The sequence below is a fragment of the Podarcis tiliguerta genome (assembly GCF_965153285.1).
Source record: "Podarcis tiliguerta genome assembly, chromosome: 9".
NCBI classification, from domain to species: Eukaryota; Metazoa; Chordata; class Lepidosauria; order Squamata; family Lacertidae; genus Podarcis; species Podarcis tiliguerta.
In genome coordinates, this window is record NC_139542.1 from 1,017,836 (window position 1) to 1,032,321 (window position 14,486).

Below are 14,486 nucleotides of genomic sequence, written 5' to 3' on the forward strand. Positions count from 1 at the left end.
AAGCCCTGTCTTCAGAAGAGCCCTGCAGTTGGTCCACAGCGACCAAGAGAAGTCCTTTTTGAGATCTTCCTGTTCTCTTTTTGTTTTGATGACCCTCAGTAATTTAGTACCATCAGCAAGCTTGCTTATTCCTAACATCAGATCATAAGAACATAAGACCTGCCTTGCCAATGGCTTGTCAAGTCCAGCATCGTCTTCTCTCAGCGGCCAGCTAGGTGCCCCGGAAGGAAGACCCCAAGCAGGCCCTGGGTGCAACAGCAGCAACGTTCTCCCCACCTGCAGCTCCAACTCAGCCAGGAGCAGAGGGGCCAAGAAGACCGGCAGGTGTCTCCCCCCCCCCCCAATAGTTCTGGAATCCATCTGGCTTTTGTGGACCATCCAACATTGTCCTGATGCCATCGCACAGTGTTTGATCTATGCTCAGGTTGGTGGTACACGTATAAATAAACTACCGTATTTTTTGCTCTATAAGACTCACTTTTCCCCTCCTAAAAAGTAAGGGGAAATGCGTGTGCGTCTCATGGAGCGAATGCAGGCTGCGCAGCTATCCCAGAAGCCAGAACAGCAAGAGGGATTGCTGCTTTCACTGCGCAGCGATTCCTCTTGCTGTTTTGGCTTCTGAGATTCAGAATATTTTTTTCTTCTTTTCCTCCTCCAAAAACTAGGTGCGTCTTGTGGTCTGGTGCGTCTTATAGAGCGAAAAATACGGTATATATCCTAAAGACGCCACAGCCTCTGCTGCGGCTCGTTTCCAAAGGGAACGCGAACCCTGGGAGAATGTCTGGAAGCCCTGGAATCTCGCCCTGCTCAGTGACTCTGCTGGGGTGCAGCTCTCCTATGGGGCTGCAGAGTCCCCCCCCAAAAAAAACACCACTGATGTTCATCCCAGCTGCATGTCCAGCTTTTATTATGCATTTCTAAAAGGTAAAGGTAAAGGATCCCTGACAGTTATGTCCTGTCACAGATGACTCTGGGGTTGCAGCACTCATCTTTCTTTACAGGCTGAGGGAGCTGACGTTTTTTTGGGTCATGTTTTTTGGGGTCATGTGACTAGCATGTCTAAGCCACTTCTGGCGAACCAGAGCAGCGCATGGAAACAGTGTTTACAGTATCTTCCCGCTGCAGCCGTATCTATTTATGTACTTGCACTGGCGTGCTTTCAAACTGCTATGTTGACAGGAGCTGGGACTGAGCAATGGGAGCTCACCCCGTTGGGGGGATTCGAACCACTGACCTTCTGATCGGCAAGCCCAAGAGGCTCAGTGGTTTATATAACAATAAAAAACAAAGATAAATAAAAAAATGTCCAGTAGCACCTTATAGACCAGGCATAGGCAAACTCGGCCCTCCAGATGTTTTTGGCCTACAACTCCCATGATCCCTAGCTAGCAGGACCAGTGGTCAGGGATGATGGGAACTGTAGTCCCAAAACATCTGGAGGGCCACGTTTGCCTATGCCTGTTATTGACCAACTAAGTTTGTTCTGGGTATAAGCTTTCGTGTGCATGCACACTTCTTCAGATACCTGAAAGCTTATACCAGAACAAACTTAGTTGCTCCATAAGGTGCTACTGGACAGTTTATTTTATTTTATTTTTTTATTTTGACTGCCTCAGACCAACATGGCTACGTACCTGGAGCTATGCATTTCTATTCAGCGTAGGATTTCAACAGATTTATGTACACCATTTTCATTCTATCAATTGGGTTATTTTCCTCGGTCTCCCCCCTGTGTTTGTGGAGGTTCTTGCTTTTATCTGCCAGTCAGGGAAGAAGGCGGGGTATAGAAACAGATCGTCATCATCATCATCATCATCATCATCATCTTTGGCTTGTTATGGAAAAATCTAGGTGTGAGGCTGCTCAGTCCCCCAGCTTGTCGGGCAGAGCCCCCGGGTCCCTACGGAATAAAGGAAGGAGTCCAGCCAACCGGAGCAAATTGCTGTAGACCAAAGTTTATTGTGCAATGGGTTCAAAGAGCAAATTTGAACCCCGAGGATGGGGTGGCAAGGACTTCTAAATCTTTCCCACCATATCCCAGAATACAGTTCATACAGCATCATTGCTACATCACTGACATATCACAAAAGGGGAGGGGTAGACAGGAGTTAGGGACCCGGGTGGCGCTGTGGGTAAAACCTCAGCGCCTAAGGACTTGCTGATCGCATGGTTGGCGGTTCGAATCCCCGTGGCGGGGTGCGCTCCTGTTGCTCGGTCCCAGCGCCTGCCAACCTAGCAGTTCGAAAGCACCCCTGGGTGCAAGTAGATAAATAGGGACCGCTTACTAGCGGGAAGGTAAACGGCGTTTCCGTGTGTGGCTCTGGCTCGCCAGAGTAGCTTTGTCACGCTGGCCACGTGACCCGGAAGTGTTTGCGGACAGCGCTGGCCCCCGGCCTCTAGAGTGAGATGAGCGCACAACCCTAGAGTCTGTCAAGACTGGCCCGTACGGGCAGGGGTACCTTTACCTGTCTAAGGTATAGACAGGGGTTACACTAGTTTTACCTTGGCAAACAGGTCCAGACAAGTCCTTGGTACAAGATGAGCATAAGCAGACATGGGAGGGCAAGACCCAGGTATAAGATTAGCATAGACAAATATGTCTTAAGTACCCACCACCCAAAAGTACAATAGAAGTTCCTTTGCATGTCTGGACCCCTTGGCAAGTCTGGTGATGAGATTTGGCTTCCCTTGGCTAACAATGAGCCCAGCAATTGTCACCTCCGGGAACTTCCTGGAGTCCTTTTTCAAGGGGAAAATAGCACTGGAATGGAGGAAACTGCGAAAGGAGATGATTTTATATTATTTTTAAAGCTAGGTAACTTCCCTGAGCTGTCAAGTAGAAAGGATACATTCAGGCATAGTATTTGTAATATTTAACTTTAAAGATGTCCCCCCCCCCCCGTAACTTCCGTAACAGGCTGAAGGGTGGTTTATAAATCATGAATATAAATCATGATTGATTTATAAAGGGTGGTTTATAAATCATGAATAAAGGCTGCCTGCCACTCATTCAGCTCCTCTCCTCTCTGTCCGGAGCAGCCGTCACAAAACCCGCTTCTGCACCGCGGCGTCCGCACGGCGCCTCCAGCCGAGCAGCCGAGAGGCGCCTCCTGGCCAGCAGGCGCCGCTAATGCTTCGCCCCGGAGACCCCTCGGCCTAGAGCGGCCGGCGACGTCCCGCGGAAGCGCAGCGCGTCGCTCCTCCGGCCCCGCCTCCCTTGAGGACTACACTTCCCGGCAGGCCTTGCGCGGGCCGTGCGGCGCCGTTGCCATTGCTACGGCTGGGAGGGGGGCGCGGCCTAGGCGGGCCGCCTGCTGCCTGCCTGTGTCCGGCCGGGCTGGGCGGAGGGAGCGGCTGGCGGCGGGATGGCGGAGCCGGAGAGCCCCGAGACGGCGGCCGAGCACGAGCGGATCCTGCGCGAGGTGGACAGCACCGACACGGCCTGCCTGGGGCCCACCCTCAGGTGCCCGCCCCCCCCCCCGTCCCCACACCCCACCTCACCCAGGGGGGAGGGCTCGGTCGCCGTGGCAACCTCTCCAGCCCCCTCCCCCCCTCGCTGGACCCCTCCTCGCCCCCAGGACCCCCTCCCCCCCGCGGGCCCCCCCTGCCCCCCCATCATCATTCCCGAGGTGGGCAGAGGGTCAACCCCGCCCCCCCCGGGCGGGGCTTGGAGCAGGAGGGGTCGGGGAGGAAGGGGCTTCTGGGGTCTCCCTCTTTTGGGGTCGCCGTGTAGGTGCAGCCCCCCCCCCCCCGCTGCTTCTCTCTCTCTCTCTCTCTCTCCCCCCTCCCTGGGTCCCCTCTGACATCAGAGGCAGTTCTCCTCCAGAAAAGACCCTGCCTGCTGGATCAGGCCCAAAGCCCCCCTTTTGGCCCTCACCCTTTTCTCAGGCAGGTGCCAGTCTGGGCGCCCGGGACAGGAAGACTCAAGGGGGAGCTGGGAGACCCCCCTCGCTTTGGGGTTCCCGGCTGCTAAGTTTCGGAGGCATCCTTCAAACCACCCCTCCCCTGACCCCCACATTGCAGCGGGTTGGGCTGGATGACCCTTGGGATCCCTTCCAGCCATATGGTTCTGTCATTCTGTTGCCTTTCCGTGCCCCGTCCGTAACTTTGTAGCAAGCCGCATGGAAACATCGCTGGCAGATACTTGAAGATGCCTCTCGTGTCACCGCTCAGTCTCTTCACTCCCAGGCTAAACACCCCCAACTCCTTCAACCGTTCCTCATCAGGCTTGTTGTTGGACTCCCAACCGCCTTCATCCCCAGTCTGCATGGCTTGTTGACAGGGATGATGGGAGCTGGAGCCCATCAGCCTCCAGAGGGCCCCCACGGAGTAGCCAAGACCCTGACCAGGGAATCCTGCAGTCTGTTTCAGGGCCAGTGGGAGGAGGTGCCACTTTGCCCCCTGACTATGATGGGTGTCCAGGCAGGGCTGTTCCTTTCTGCCTCGTGCCGCCCCGACTTCTCCACATTAACCTTCCTTTCCCACAGAGTTTATTCCATTTATACCCCAGTTCTAATGCTTACATGGGGCTCCCAGGCAGTTTTCCATCTAGGCGCTGATCGGAGCCGGATCTGCTTAGCTCCATCCCACACCCTGAGACCGATGATCTGAGATGGGATATCTAGACACTGCCATTCCCTTTTACCCCACAGCTGTGGAGCAAAAGAACTGTGCACTTGCTTCTTTCCCCCTGCCCTTGTGCTTGTGCCTTTGCTTGCAGCAACCTCTGGAGTGGGGAGAATTTTAAAACTGGAATTTGCTCTCCCAGGAGGCAGTGATGGGTGCTGACTTGGATAGTTCTGAAAAGGGTCTAGAGAAATTCATAGAGGAGTGGCTGCTGGTCAGGATGGTCACCTTCTGCCTCCAGGACACCAGGAGAGGACATTTGTGTCTTACTGGTGGACTTCCCAAAGACGTCCGCTTGGTCGGCCACTGTGGCCATCAGGTTGTTGGCCTTTCTTCCGGTCCAGTCGCACTCTTCTTAAGGCTCGAAAATGGTTTCCGTTTGTGCTTTTTGTCGCTTGCTGAGGGTTTTGAGAGCCCATGTGCAGCGTGTTAATTTTTCAAAACTTTTCAAGCGCCTGTGTTTTTAAAGAAAACTTCAGACAGATGGACTTAGTCAGTGACATGTTTTAGATGGGTTTTGCTCTGAAATACCCTCTGTGTAATTGTTTTGATCTCTAGCAGGAAGAGGGACACTTTGCTTGGTGCTTTGTCCTGTGGATCTTACCTGTGCGCAGAGTCTTTGGGCTGCCTCGGAGGTCCTGTGTTCCTTCCAGAGGGCCCTTCGGCATAGGTAAAAGTGCGGAAACCCGTATGTAAATTGTGCTTATCACGTAGCAAAGGTTTAGCTTTGAAGTTGGCTTTCCGTTGGCTTCCCTTCCGCTGTGTTGGAGGGTGTGCCTGCCTGCCTGCCTGCCTGCCTGCGTTTTTGTTCCTGGCTGGCTCGATTTGTGAGAGGAAGTAAATGCCAATAGATTCAAATGTCCTGGAGTCCTGGAGATGACTGTATGGAAGAGGCAGGTGTTAAAATCTGGGTGTGTTCCGAATGCTCTCACTTTTCCAGTGCCCCTTCATTTTTTCACCTGCCTTCCTTCACTTTCTGCGGCTCCACAACCAAAGGAAGATGTCCGGTGTGAGTCTCTGCCCTCCCTGGTCACTCCATCAATGCTTTCCTCACTTTAGTCAAGAGGATCCCACTCCTGGAGAGGCTGTCTTAATCCTGTAGTTGCAGCAATGGATGAACTCGGGAGCAAGTCCCAGGCTGCCTCCGTTCCTTTGAGGACCCTGCTAGCTGCCTAGTGAATCAGTTCCAAGGAGTTGCTCTTATCTGGAACAAGGGATCTCTGTTGTCCTTGGGAGACTCGGACAAGAACCGCACTTTAATCTTCCCTCATGCTCAGTCACGGAAGTAATTACTTCACATTTTACTTGGTCATAGCATCTGATAATGGTATATTGATTGGTGTTGTGTTTCCAAATTTTCTCTTAATTTAATGATCCTTTCATTTGGAACGGTGCCTTTTTCTGTGTAGTGACAGGCAGCTGGCATGGTATGATGAAGAACGCAATCTGAATTTGTAAGTCGCCTCCTCAAAGCTCTGTGCAGCCATTAATTTGCTGGTTACCTCCCCTCCCAGCATCTTAAAGGGTTATTGAGACAGTGACTGTGAAACATTTTATTATTCTCATTTAAGCGTGTAAATATGAAATCATAACTTGATTATCCTTTCTGTCTAAACCTATTGGTTCCTGGCTATTTGGCTGCCTTTCTGCTTTATGTAAGATGCCTCGCTGAGCACTATCTGATGGCAGTAGGTGCTTCTGCACAGCTGAGTCGTTCTTCTGCCCCTGAGCTCTTTTTCCACACAAGAATGTCTCCTTCCTGGTTTCTCTTGCCCAGGAAACAGAAAGGGTCCCCCTTGAGCGGCATAGGCAATGTGAGACTCCCAGATGGGAAAGTGACATTGTACATCACAGTGTATGTCTGTGTGATGCAGAGGTAGTGAATGCCCAGGGGCCTGATGAGCACTCCTCTCGCCAGCAAATTGTTCGGCTCTTGCACCAGGCAGCCCCCACCAAGGTTTCTTTAAAATTGACAGGGAGGTTGGAATAGACAGGGAGGTTTAAACGCTTCTACCCTGTCTAGTGCCTGATGGGGATGCAAATTGCCCCCACCGCTGATCATCAGATGGATAATAATAATAATAATAATAATAATAATAATTCATTTGATGAGTGTGGAGGGGGCAATAATGTCTCCCTTCTCAGCTGACCTACGCAGACCAGCTGAGGAGAGGGAGGCTGCCCCAGTGTGCGCATCCTGGTGTGCACATGTGTCAGAATCGGCCCCGCACTCCAGCAGCATGTGGCCCCCAGAGAGGAGGCCGGGAGATTCAGCTGATGCCTCCTGGAGATGGTTTTTGTGAAAACACTGGACAACAGACACTAGCATTTCGTGGACATGGTGAGCAGTATTCCCAGGGGGGAGTCTCATTAAACTATACAGGGCTGGATTCCTGGCTTTGTTTGTAGCGTAACAAGGTGGGGTGGGTGCCTGAGGTTTCCTTCAGGGCTTCAAGGGAGGAGGAGGAGGAGGAGGAGAGAGGATGAAGGCATGAGGCAGTAGAGGGCAGGCAGAAACTGTAGCAGAAAAATGCAAACGGGTCTTAAATGCCTTGGTCTTCACCTGGATATTCCTTTCTAGAGGGAGATGGCTGAGGGAGAAAATCAGTTTCCAATTCCTTGGTACCCACTCTCAAAGCATTAACCCCCACCCCACAGACCTGGAGTATAACCTTGTTCACTCCCTTTCCAGCTTTTCCTTTGTGCTGCTGAAATACAGGTTTTGGACAGTTCGTGGCTTTGGGCAGTAATTGCGCTTTCCCCTCTGCTCGTATCAGAGTCCCTTCCCAAGCATCTGAAGGAACTGTGGTCCCTGGATCATCCTGCCCGGTCCCTTAGAACTGGGAGGTCCTTTTTGAGGAACATCTGGAGGTGATGCGGGAGGAGAGGGACTTCTCTGTGGTGGCCCCCCAGTTAGGGAATGCCTTCCCCTGGCATGGACATTTTGGGACCTGCCTGTTTGTCTTGGCTCTTTCAGGTTGCTAGCATTAGTTTCTCTAGCTGCAAGGAGTTGTGTTGGCTCTATTTTAGGATTGATCTTCGGTTGATGTTCAGTATATTTTTACCTGCTCTGTTTTTATTGACTTGCAATCTGCCCTGAGAATAATGATTTCAAGATGCAGCCATCCCGGTTGTTGTCGCTGAACTGGAGAAGAGAGAAAGAGGAGTGACCCAGGGTTCTGCCAAGAGCGCTGCAACACTGAGCTGGGGTCGGTTGCCTCCTCTCACCTCCCGTCTGCTTGAGGCGTTTGTACCAGTATAGTTTGGCTGTCATATTTCAGGCCCTGGCATGCGCATTCCCATCTCATTTCTGAGACGTTATCTTGTGTCGGACTGTTTTATTTTTAAGTGCCCACTACTTAAGTCTGCTTGTTGCAACTGCTTCCAAAGTATTTATATAATGTGCTGCTGTTCTTTGATAACGGGCAAACACAGCACTGGGAGATCAAGTGCCAGGCACTCCGTGCAAATCTTTCCAGAGTGGATTCTAGAATCTAGAAGTTGCTCTTGGAGCTGGTTTTTTTTGTGATTCAGAATTTCAAGCGCTCTCAGAGCTAATTTCGAGGCCAGAGTTCACGGGTCCAGTTACGCTGCTGTGTGGTGGTATCAGTCAATGCTTCTGTTCTTTGTTCTCTCAGACATTTCCCCGTGCTTCTTGCGATGCTTCCCTTCTCTGCCCAGGGAGTGCAGCTGCCAACTCCTCTCTCCTCTTCCAAGATGCAAACAAAACCACAGCTGGGGAGGCAGCCGATGCCATTGCTTCCGCTGCTCTGCTTGGGACCTTCAGTCGCGCCCCAGGAGGATGACCTGATTTGGGGAGCTTTCTGGGTTCCCTTTTAGCAAAACTCAGTTAGACCCGTCTCTGCCAGTTATTGTGGGTGGGTGGGAATTCAGTAGGGTTGGGACAAAATGGACTCACCTGCTCACTTAAAGCTTGGGCATTTGAAACTTTTTGCCTGTACCATACATTTTATTTCTTGCATGATTGTTCCTGTATTCACATCCTCTACATAACTCAAGGGATGCGGGTGGCGCTGTGGGTTAAACCACAGAGCCTAGGACATGCTGATCAGAAGGTCAGCGGTTCGAATCCCTGTGACGGGGTGAGCTCCCGTTGCTCGGTCCCAGCTCCTGCCAACCTAGCAGTTTGAAAGCACGTCAAAGTGCAAGTAGATAAATAGGTACTGCTCCGGCGGGAAGATAAATGGCATTTCTGTGCGCTGCTCTGGTTCGCCAGAAGAGGCTTAGTCATGCTGGCCACATGACCCGGAAGCTGTACGCCGGCACCCTTGGCCAATAAAGAATCGGTCACGACTGGACCTAACGGTCAGGGATCCCTTTACATATCTCAAACTGGGCCCCACCGAGCCACGGCGTGGAGCAAAAACACCATGGAGGTTGTTCACTGGCCTCACGGGGTCTCTGCCATGGGAGCATATTCAACCAGTGCTTTTCAAACTGCACTGGCTCCTGGTTGAGTACAGGGTCAGATTTAAGGTGCTGCTTTTGACCTTTAAAGCCCTTCACGGCCTAGGACCCTCGTACCTACGGGACCGCCTCTCCCGGTATGCCCCACGGAGAGCCTCAAGGTCCATAAATAGCAACACCCTAGTGGTCCTGGGCCCTAAGGAAGTCAGATTAGCCTCAACCAGAGGCAGGGCCTTTTCAACACTGGCCCCGGCCTGGTGGAACGCTCTGTCTCTTGAGACCAGGGCCCTGCGGGATCTGATTTCTTTCCGCAGGGCCTGTAAGACGGAGTAGTTCCGCCTGGCCTTTGGCTTGGAGCCAATTTGATTCCCTCCCTCTCTTTCTTTTTTCTTTTCCTTCTCCTCCTGCGATGAGGCTACATTTTAATATTTTAATGTTTCAATATTTTAATGTTGTATTTTAATTTTGTTTTTAAGTTGTAATCATTCAACTTGTTTTTATTACTGCTTGTTAGCCACTCTGAGCCCGGCCTTGGGCTGGGGAGGGCGGGGTATTATTATTATTATTATTATTAATAATAATAATAATAATAATTCTGTTTCCCGCTTGCCTCCTCCTGCTCTCCTAAGAGACAATGCTGGGGCTCCCCCTTCCCTTTCTGAATGGAACTGGGGAATTCTAGGGTGGTGGTGGAGACCAGGAGGTCAGATGCAGCACCACCTGGCTCTTCCCTACAGGTGATCTGTCTGCAGACGGGTTTGGGCAAGGTGACTCTAGCAGACGGGCTCACCAGCTGCTCTCAGTGAAGAGGCAGCTTCTTCCAAGGGGTGGGGTGGGGGAGATGGTCCTTTTTCAGGGTGTTCCCTTCGGGTTTCTCAGAATATCACAATGGAATCTGCTGAGTGTCCCAAGGGTGGAAATCTGCAAAAAAGGTTTCCTCACCTTTGCAAGTGCGTTTGGGAAGGGCCCTTTGCTGGGCGGCTGAGATGATGCTGGCATCCAGGGAAAGGTGTGGCAAGGCCTTTGGAGAACAGCTGCCCTTGCTAGATGGGTCTGACTGGGCAGGAGGCATCTTCCTGTCTTCAGACGTGGCTTCTTCTTTGGCGATTACAATTCGAGCCTCAAGGCTGCAGGGGCGGTTTGATTCTGGATTGTGACCATTTACCTCTTTGGTGGGATAGGAGGGAAGGCCTCCTGTTCCGGCTGGGCTCTTCGAAAAATCAGAAGGACTTGATCAAAACTTGCCCTGTTGGATTTCACATCTGTCTATTCCCTTCAAGAGTGAATTGCAGACTTATTATGAACAAAGACGGAAATCCTGTGCACACCTATCTAGGAGTAAGTCTGGTTAAGCAAAGTGGCTCTCACCTCTGGGTCAGCATGGATGGGATTTCAGGTGCAGTTGTACGTACGTGGTTTTGTTGGGCTTGTACTTGGTGTCATTTTCCTATTTATCTGTATGGCTTTGAGAACAGTAGTGTCTTAGTTTTGCATTTATAAAGACAGGGAGAAGTTACTGATTGGTCTACCATACAGGGCTGTAATGACTTGTGAGAATGAGCTGGAAAGCTACAGATAGTTCGCATATATATGGAGTTAATCATTGTTCTGTATTTGTCAAAAGCTATAAATAATTACTTTGGGTCTTACAAATGTGATTTCAGCCATCTGAAGCCGAGTGGTCTCCATGCATTTTGGACTACAACTCCCATCATCCTTGACTATTGGTCATGCTGGCTGGGGCTGATGGGAGTTGTAGTCCAAAATATCTGGAGGGCAAATGACTCTGTTTGTCTAGGCTTAATGGCTGAGAGTGAGTCAGTATAGGGAATAGTTGTTCATGGCCTTAAATGTGTTCAGCCTCCGAGGGTCTTCTGGTGGTTTCCTCACTGTGAGAAGTGAGGTTACAGGGAACCAGGCAGAGGGCCTTCTCGGTGATGGCACCCTCCCTGTGGAACGCCCTCCCGCCAGACATCTGAAAGCAGCCCTTTATTGGGTAGTTTTTAATGTCTGACATTTTATTATGTTTTTATATGTACAGGAGGCCTCCCAGAGTGGCTGGGGAGACCCAGGCAGATGGGCAGAGTATAAATAATCAAATTTATTATTATTATTATTATTATTATTATTATTATTATTATTATTAAACTTGTGCGTCTGTCACTACTTGGCCTGCGTCTGTAAAGTGGGAATACCAGTGACTGGAAACTCTTGTGAGGATGAATGAGCCAAGCTCTGTGAAACACCAAGTGCTATTAGAAGATTCTACTTTTGGGTAACGGAAACCTTTGCCACCTGCGTTTAGGTGCCATAGTGGGTAGCAGTGACATTTTGTTGGAAGCTTTCAGATGTACTCTTTGCAGATGAAAGGCAGCGATCACCCTTTCAGGAGGTGCTGTCGAGGAGGAGTCGAGCTGAGACATTCTTAAGAACTACCTATCAAGCAAACTGATGAAGCAGATCTTTCATAAGTTAAGTAAGTCGTTTCTGAAGCCTCCTAAACTAGTCTGTTTGGCACATGGAGCAGCACTGGAAGCCCCAAAGGCGGAGGGCTTAAATCCCCAAAGACACTGTGTGTGGATGTTGTTTCGTGCGGAAGAAGTGTGCAGCAGGGATACCAAAAACTGTGGCTTGCTGTGGCCAATCTTGTTAATAAATATACCAAGAAAAAAGCACACCAAGAACTCTGGCCAATATAAGTTTCAAAAGTGAGTGTGGTCCCTATGGATTAGTTTTTGTTACATTTGACTATTAATTTGCGAGTAGGGACCACTCCCACTTTTGAAACTTATATTGGCCAGAGTTCTGGGTCTGCCTTTTTCTTGCTGTGGCCAATGGCGGTGCTTTGGAGAGACTTGGAGCTGAAGCTGCAGAAATGCACCGACGGGAGGATGACATCAGAAGAACGCATAGGCTCCCTCGCGGTGACTCACTTGGTGTGGGAAGGGTGAATCCTCTCGCAGCACATCAGGCTTTGCTTGAGGAATAGGAGGCCTCTGACACACAAGCCCTGCCCAGGCTGCCGAGCGACCGGACTGAAGGTCTGCAGACAATGACTAAACAGAAGGCAGGAGCTGGTTCTTGAGGGAGCTCAGATTACCTTGGCGTCCAGACAGTGCCATTCTGTGTGCGCTCCGGAGGAGAGCAAATGCTTGTGCAAATGTTTTTGGACAAGGGCTTCTTCAGCCAGGGGAGTTGCCGGCTGCTGACCCAATGGAACTGGCAGGGAATTAGCCCTCCTGCCAGGGGAAGCAAAATGCAGATGCTCTAGCTGGCTGGCTTATGCCTTCCTTGGCTTTCCCCCTTAAGGCTCCTTAGAGGCCTCAGAGCTTCTGCAGAAGTTCTTGGGAGCCTGGTTTGTTCATCAGTGTGGGGACTGCATTACGCAGCAGAGAGGGGAATGGAGTTAGCACAGCATTTGGTCCTCATAAACTGACCTGGAACCTAAGCACCAAAAAGGGCCTTGTGTTAATTTAAGAGGTCCTGAACAACTTGTGTCCAGGGCACCTCAGAGACCAGCTGGACCCTTGCACCCCAACAGCTCCCTCCCTGGGATCATCCGCACCAGCACCGCTGGCCACCCCCTGAATAGGCAAGGATCATTTGGCAGCAACAGGAAACCAAGCCTGCGTGTCATCAGCCCAGTTCTGCGGGATGCTCTGCCAAGAGAGATTCAGCAGGCGCCTTCTGCTCTAACCTTCAAGCGCCGGCTGAAAACCTTTCTAGGCTGCCAAGTTTATACTGGCAATTAAGAAAACACCCTTCTGCAATAGTTGATCTCTGATTTTAAAATTATTAAAAATGGGTTTATGTATAATTTTTTAATTAAAAAAATAAGTAAATAGCAGTATATATTTTTTATAAGTATATAAAAACTTCACAGTCTGGGAAAAGTTAAGCATTTGAATTTTCACCTTCCTTGTGTGGCCGGGTGGCAGGTTCTGCATGTTGGATGTCCCTTGCCTTCCTAGGTGTGGCCGGCTGCCATAATCTCTAGGCGCAATTCAGGTTGCCTTGTGCATTAGCATTTTTTAACAGTTGAGTGCAAAGGGCTGGGTTCAGCTGCTGGAGGGTTTCTGCACCTGGGTCATTCCCTATCAAGTAACCCAACTTTTTAACCCCATGCCATCCAGTTTTCTGGATATTTTGTACATGTGTTGAATTATCAAAAGAGCAGTGACTCTTTCTTGTTTTTGTAAACTCCTTACTGGCAATACCATAGTCTTGCTATTAAGTGGTACAGTATATAAATAAATGGCAGCCATGGCTCTCCTCTGTAAAGGTCTCTCTTTCTGTTTCCCTTGGTTGATGCGTTAAGCTTTAGCAGAGGAGTTGGGAGCGAAAACAAGATGCAACTTAGAAGTGGAAATGAGCAAGCTCTAATTAGGTTAGTTATTCCTACAGGGAATCTCAGAGAAATGAGTCTCCTTGATGAAATCATGCAGGCAGGCGCTGCTTGAATGGAGGGCAAACATTCCCTGTGGGAGGGCAGGGACATGCAGGCCTTGGCTGTGGGTCTTGTTAGCACATCCCACACCTTGATCCTTCAGGGATCCTTACAGAGGGGGGTTATTCCTAACGGGTTCATTGGTCCTGAGAAGGCATTCTTGCTCTGTAGATTTCAAGCACATCATGGGACCCTGTGCGACGGGAGTCGGACCACCCTTGTGGTAGGACAGCTGGGTTGGCTTCTTCGCTTGGTGATACGGAGTTCTCTCATCTGGTACTGGAATGTCATGTCTGAAGGCCTCACTTTCCATTAATGGCTTAGCGTTTTTATTAGGGTTGATTGGGAGCATCTCCACCCCCATCGTCTAGCCAGGACACTGAGGTCCAGCTCCAAGGGTCTTTTGGCAGTTCCCTCCCTGCGAGAAGTGAGGTCACAGGGAACCAGGCAGAGGGCCTTCTTGGTGGTGGCGCCTGGCCTGTAGAACGCCCTCCCTTCCGATGTCAAGGAAATGAACAACTATATGACTTTTAGAAGACATCTGAAGACAGCCCTCTATGGGAAAGTTTTCAATGTTTGATGTTTTATTGCCTTTTTATATTTTGCTGGAAGCCACCCAGAATGGCTGGAGCAACCCAGTCAATGGGTGGCATATAAATAATAATTTTTTTATTATTATTTGTCTTCCACCCCCGCCCTGCTGGACATGCCCCTTGCAGGCCCTGATTCCATGTTTACTTGTAAGCGGCAAAGAGGCCTGCCTTAACAACAACAAAAAAGAAATGCTGTTTTATTTAAAAGTCGTGCATGTGTGCGAGCTTCTGGCCCCCTCTGCAAGTTAAGCCAGCTCCTTTGGGGCGGGGACAAAGTTGCTGAGCTTTTTGGGGATTTTTACAACATTTTTCTTTAAAAATCGCCCTAGTTGCCATCCGCGTTCAGGAAAACGCTACCACTTACACCCATGTGCTGCTTTGGGTGGCTGTAG

General features: G+C 50.2%; 1 protein-coding gene across 3 annotated transcripts in view; it reads left to right on the top strand.

Moving 5' to 3' along the window:
* The first annotated feature begins 3,249 nt into the window (after nt 1-3,249).
* The window catches only part of EXOC6B (exocyst complex component 6B), a 310,152-nt gene continuing 298,915 nt past the window's right edge, over nt 3,250-14,486 (top strand). For all 3 annotated transcript variants that reach the window (XR_014501819.1, XR_014501820.1, XM_083398331.1), the window contains exon 1: nt 3,250-3,463. Coding sequence is in view for 1 of the 3 variants with exons in the window: in XM_083398331.1 (XP_083254457.1) it covers nt 3,366-3,463 (98 nt within the window). In the remaining 2 variants the exon portion in view is untranslated. The remainder of the gene's footprint in view (nt 3,464-14,486) is intronic.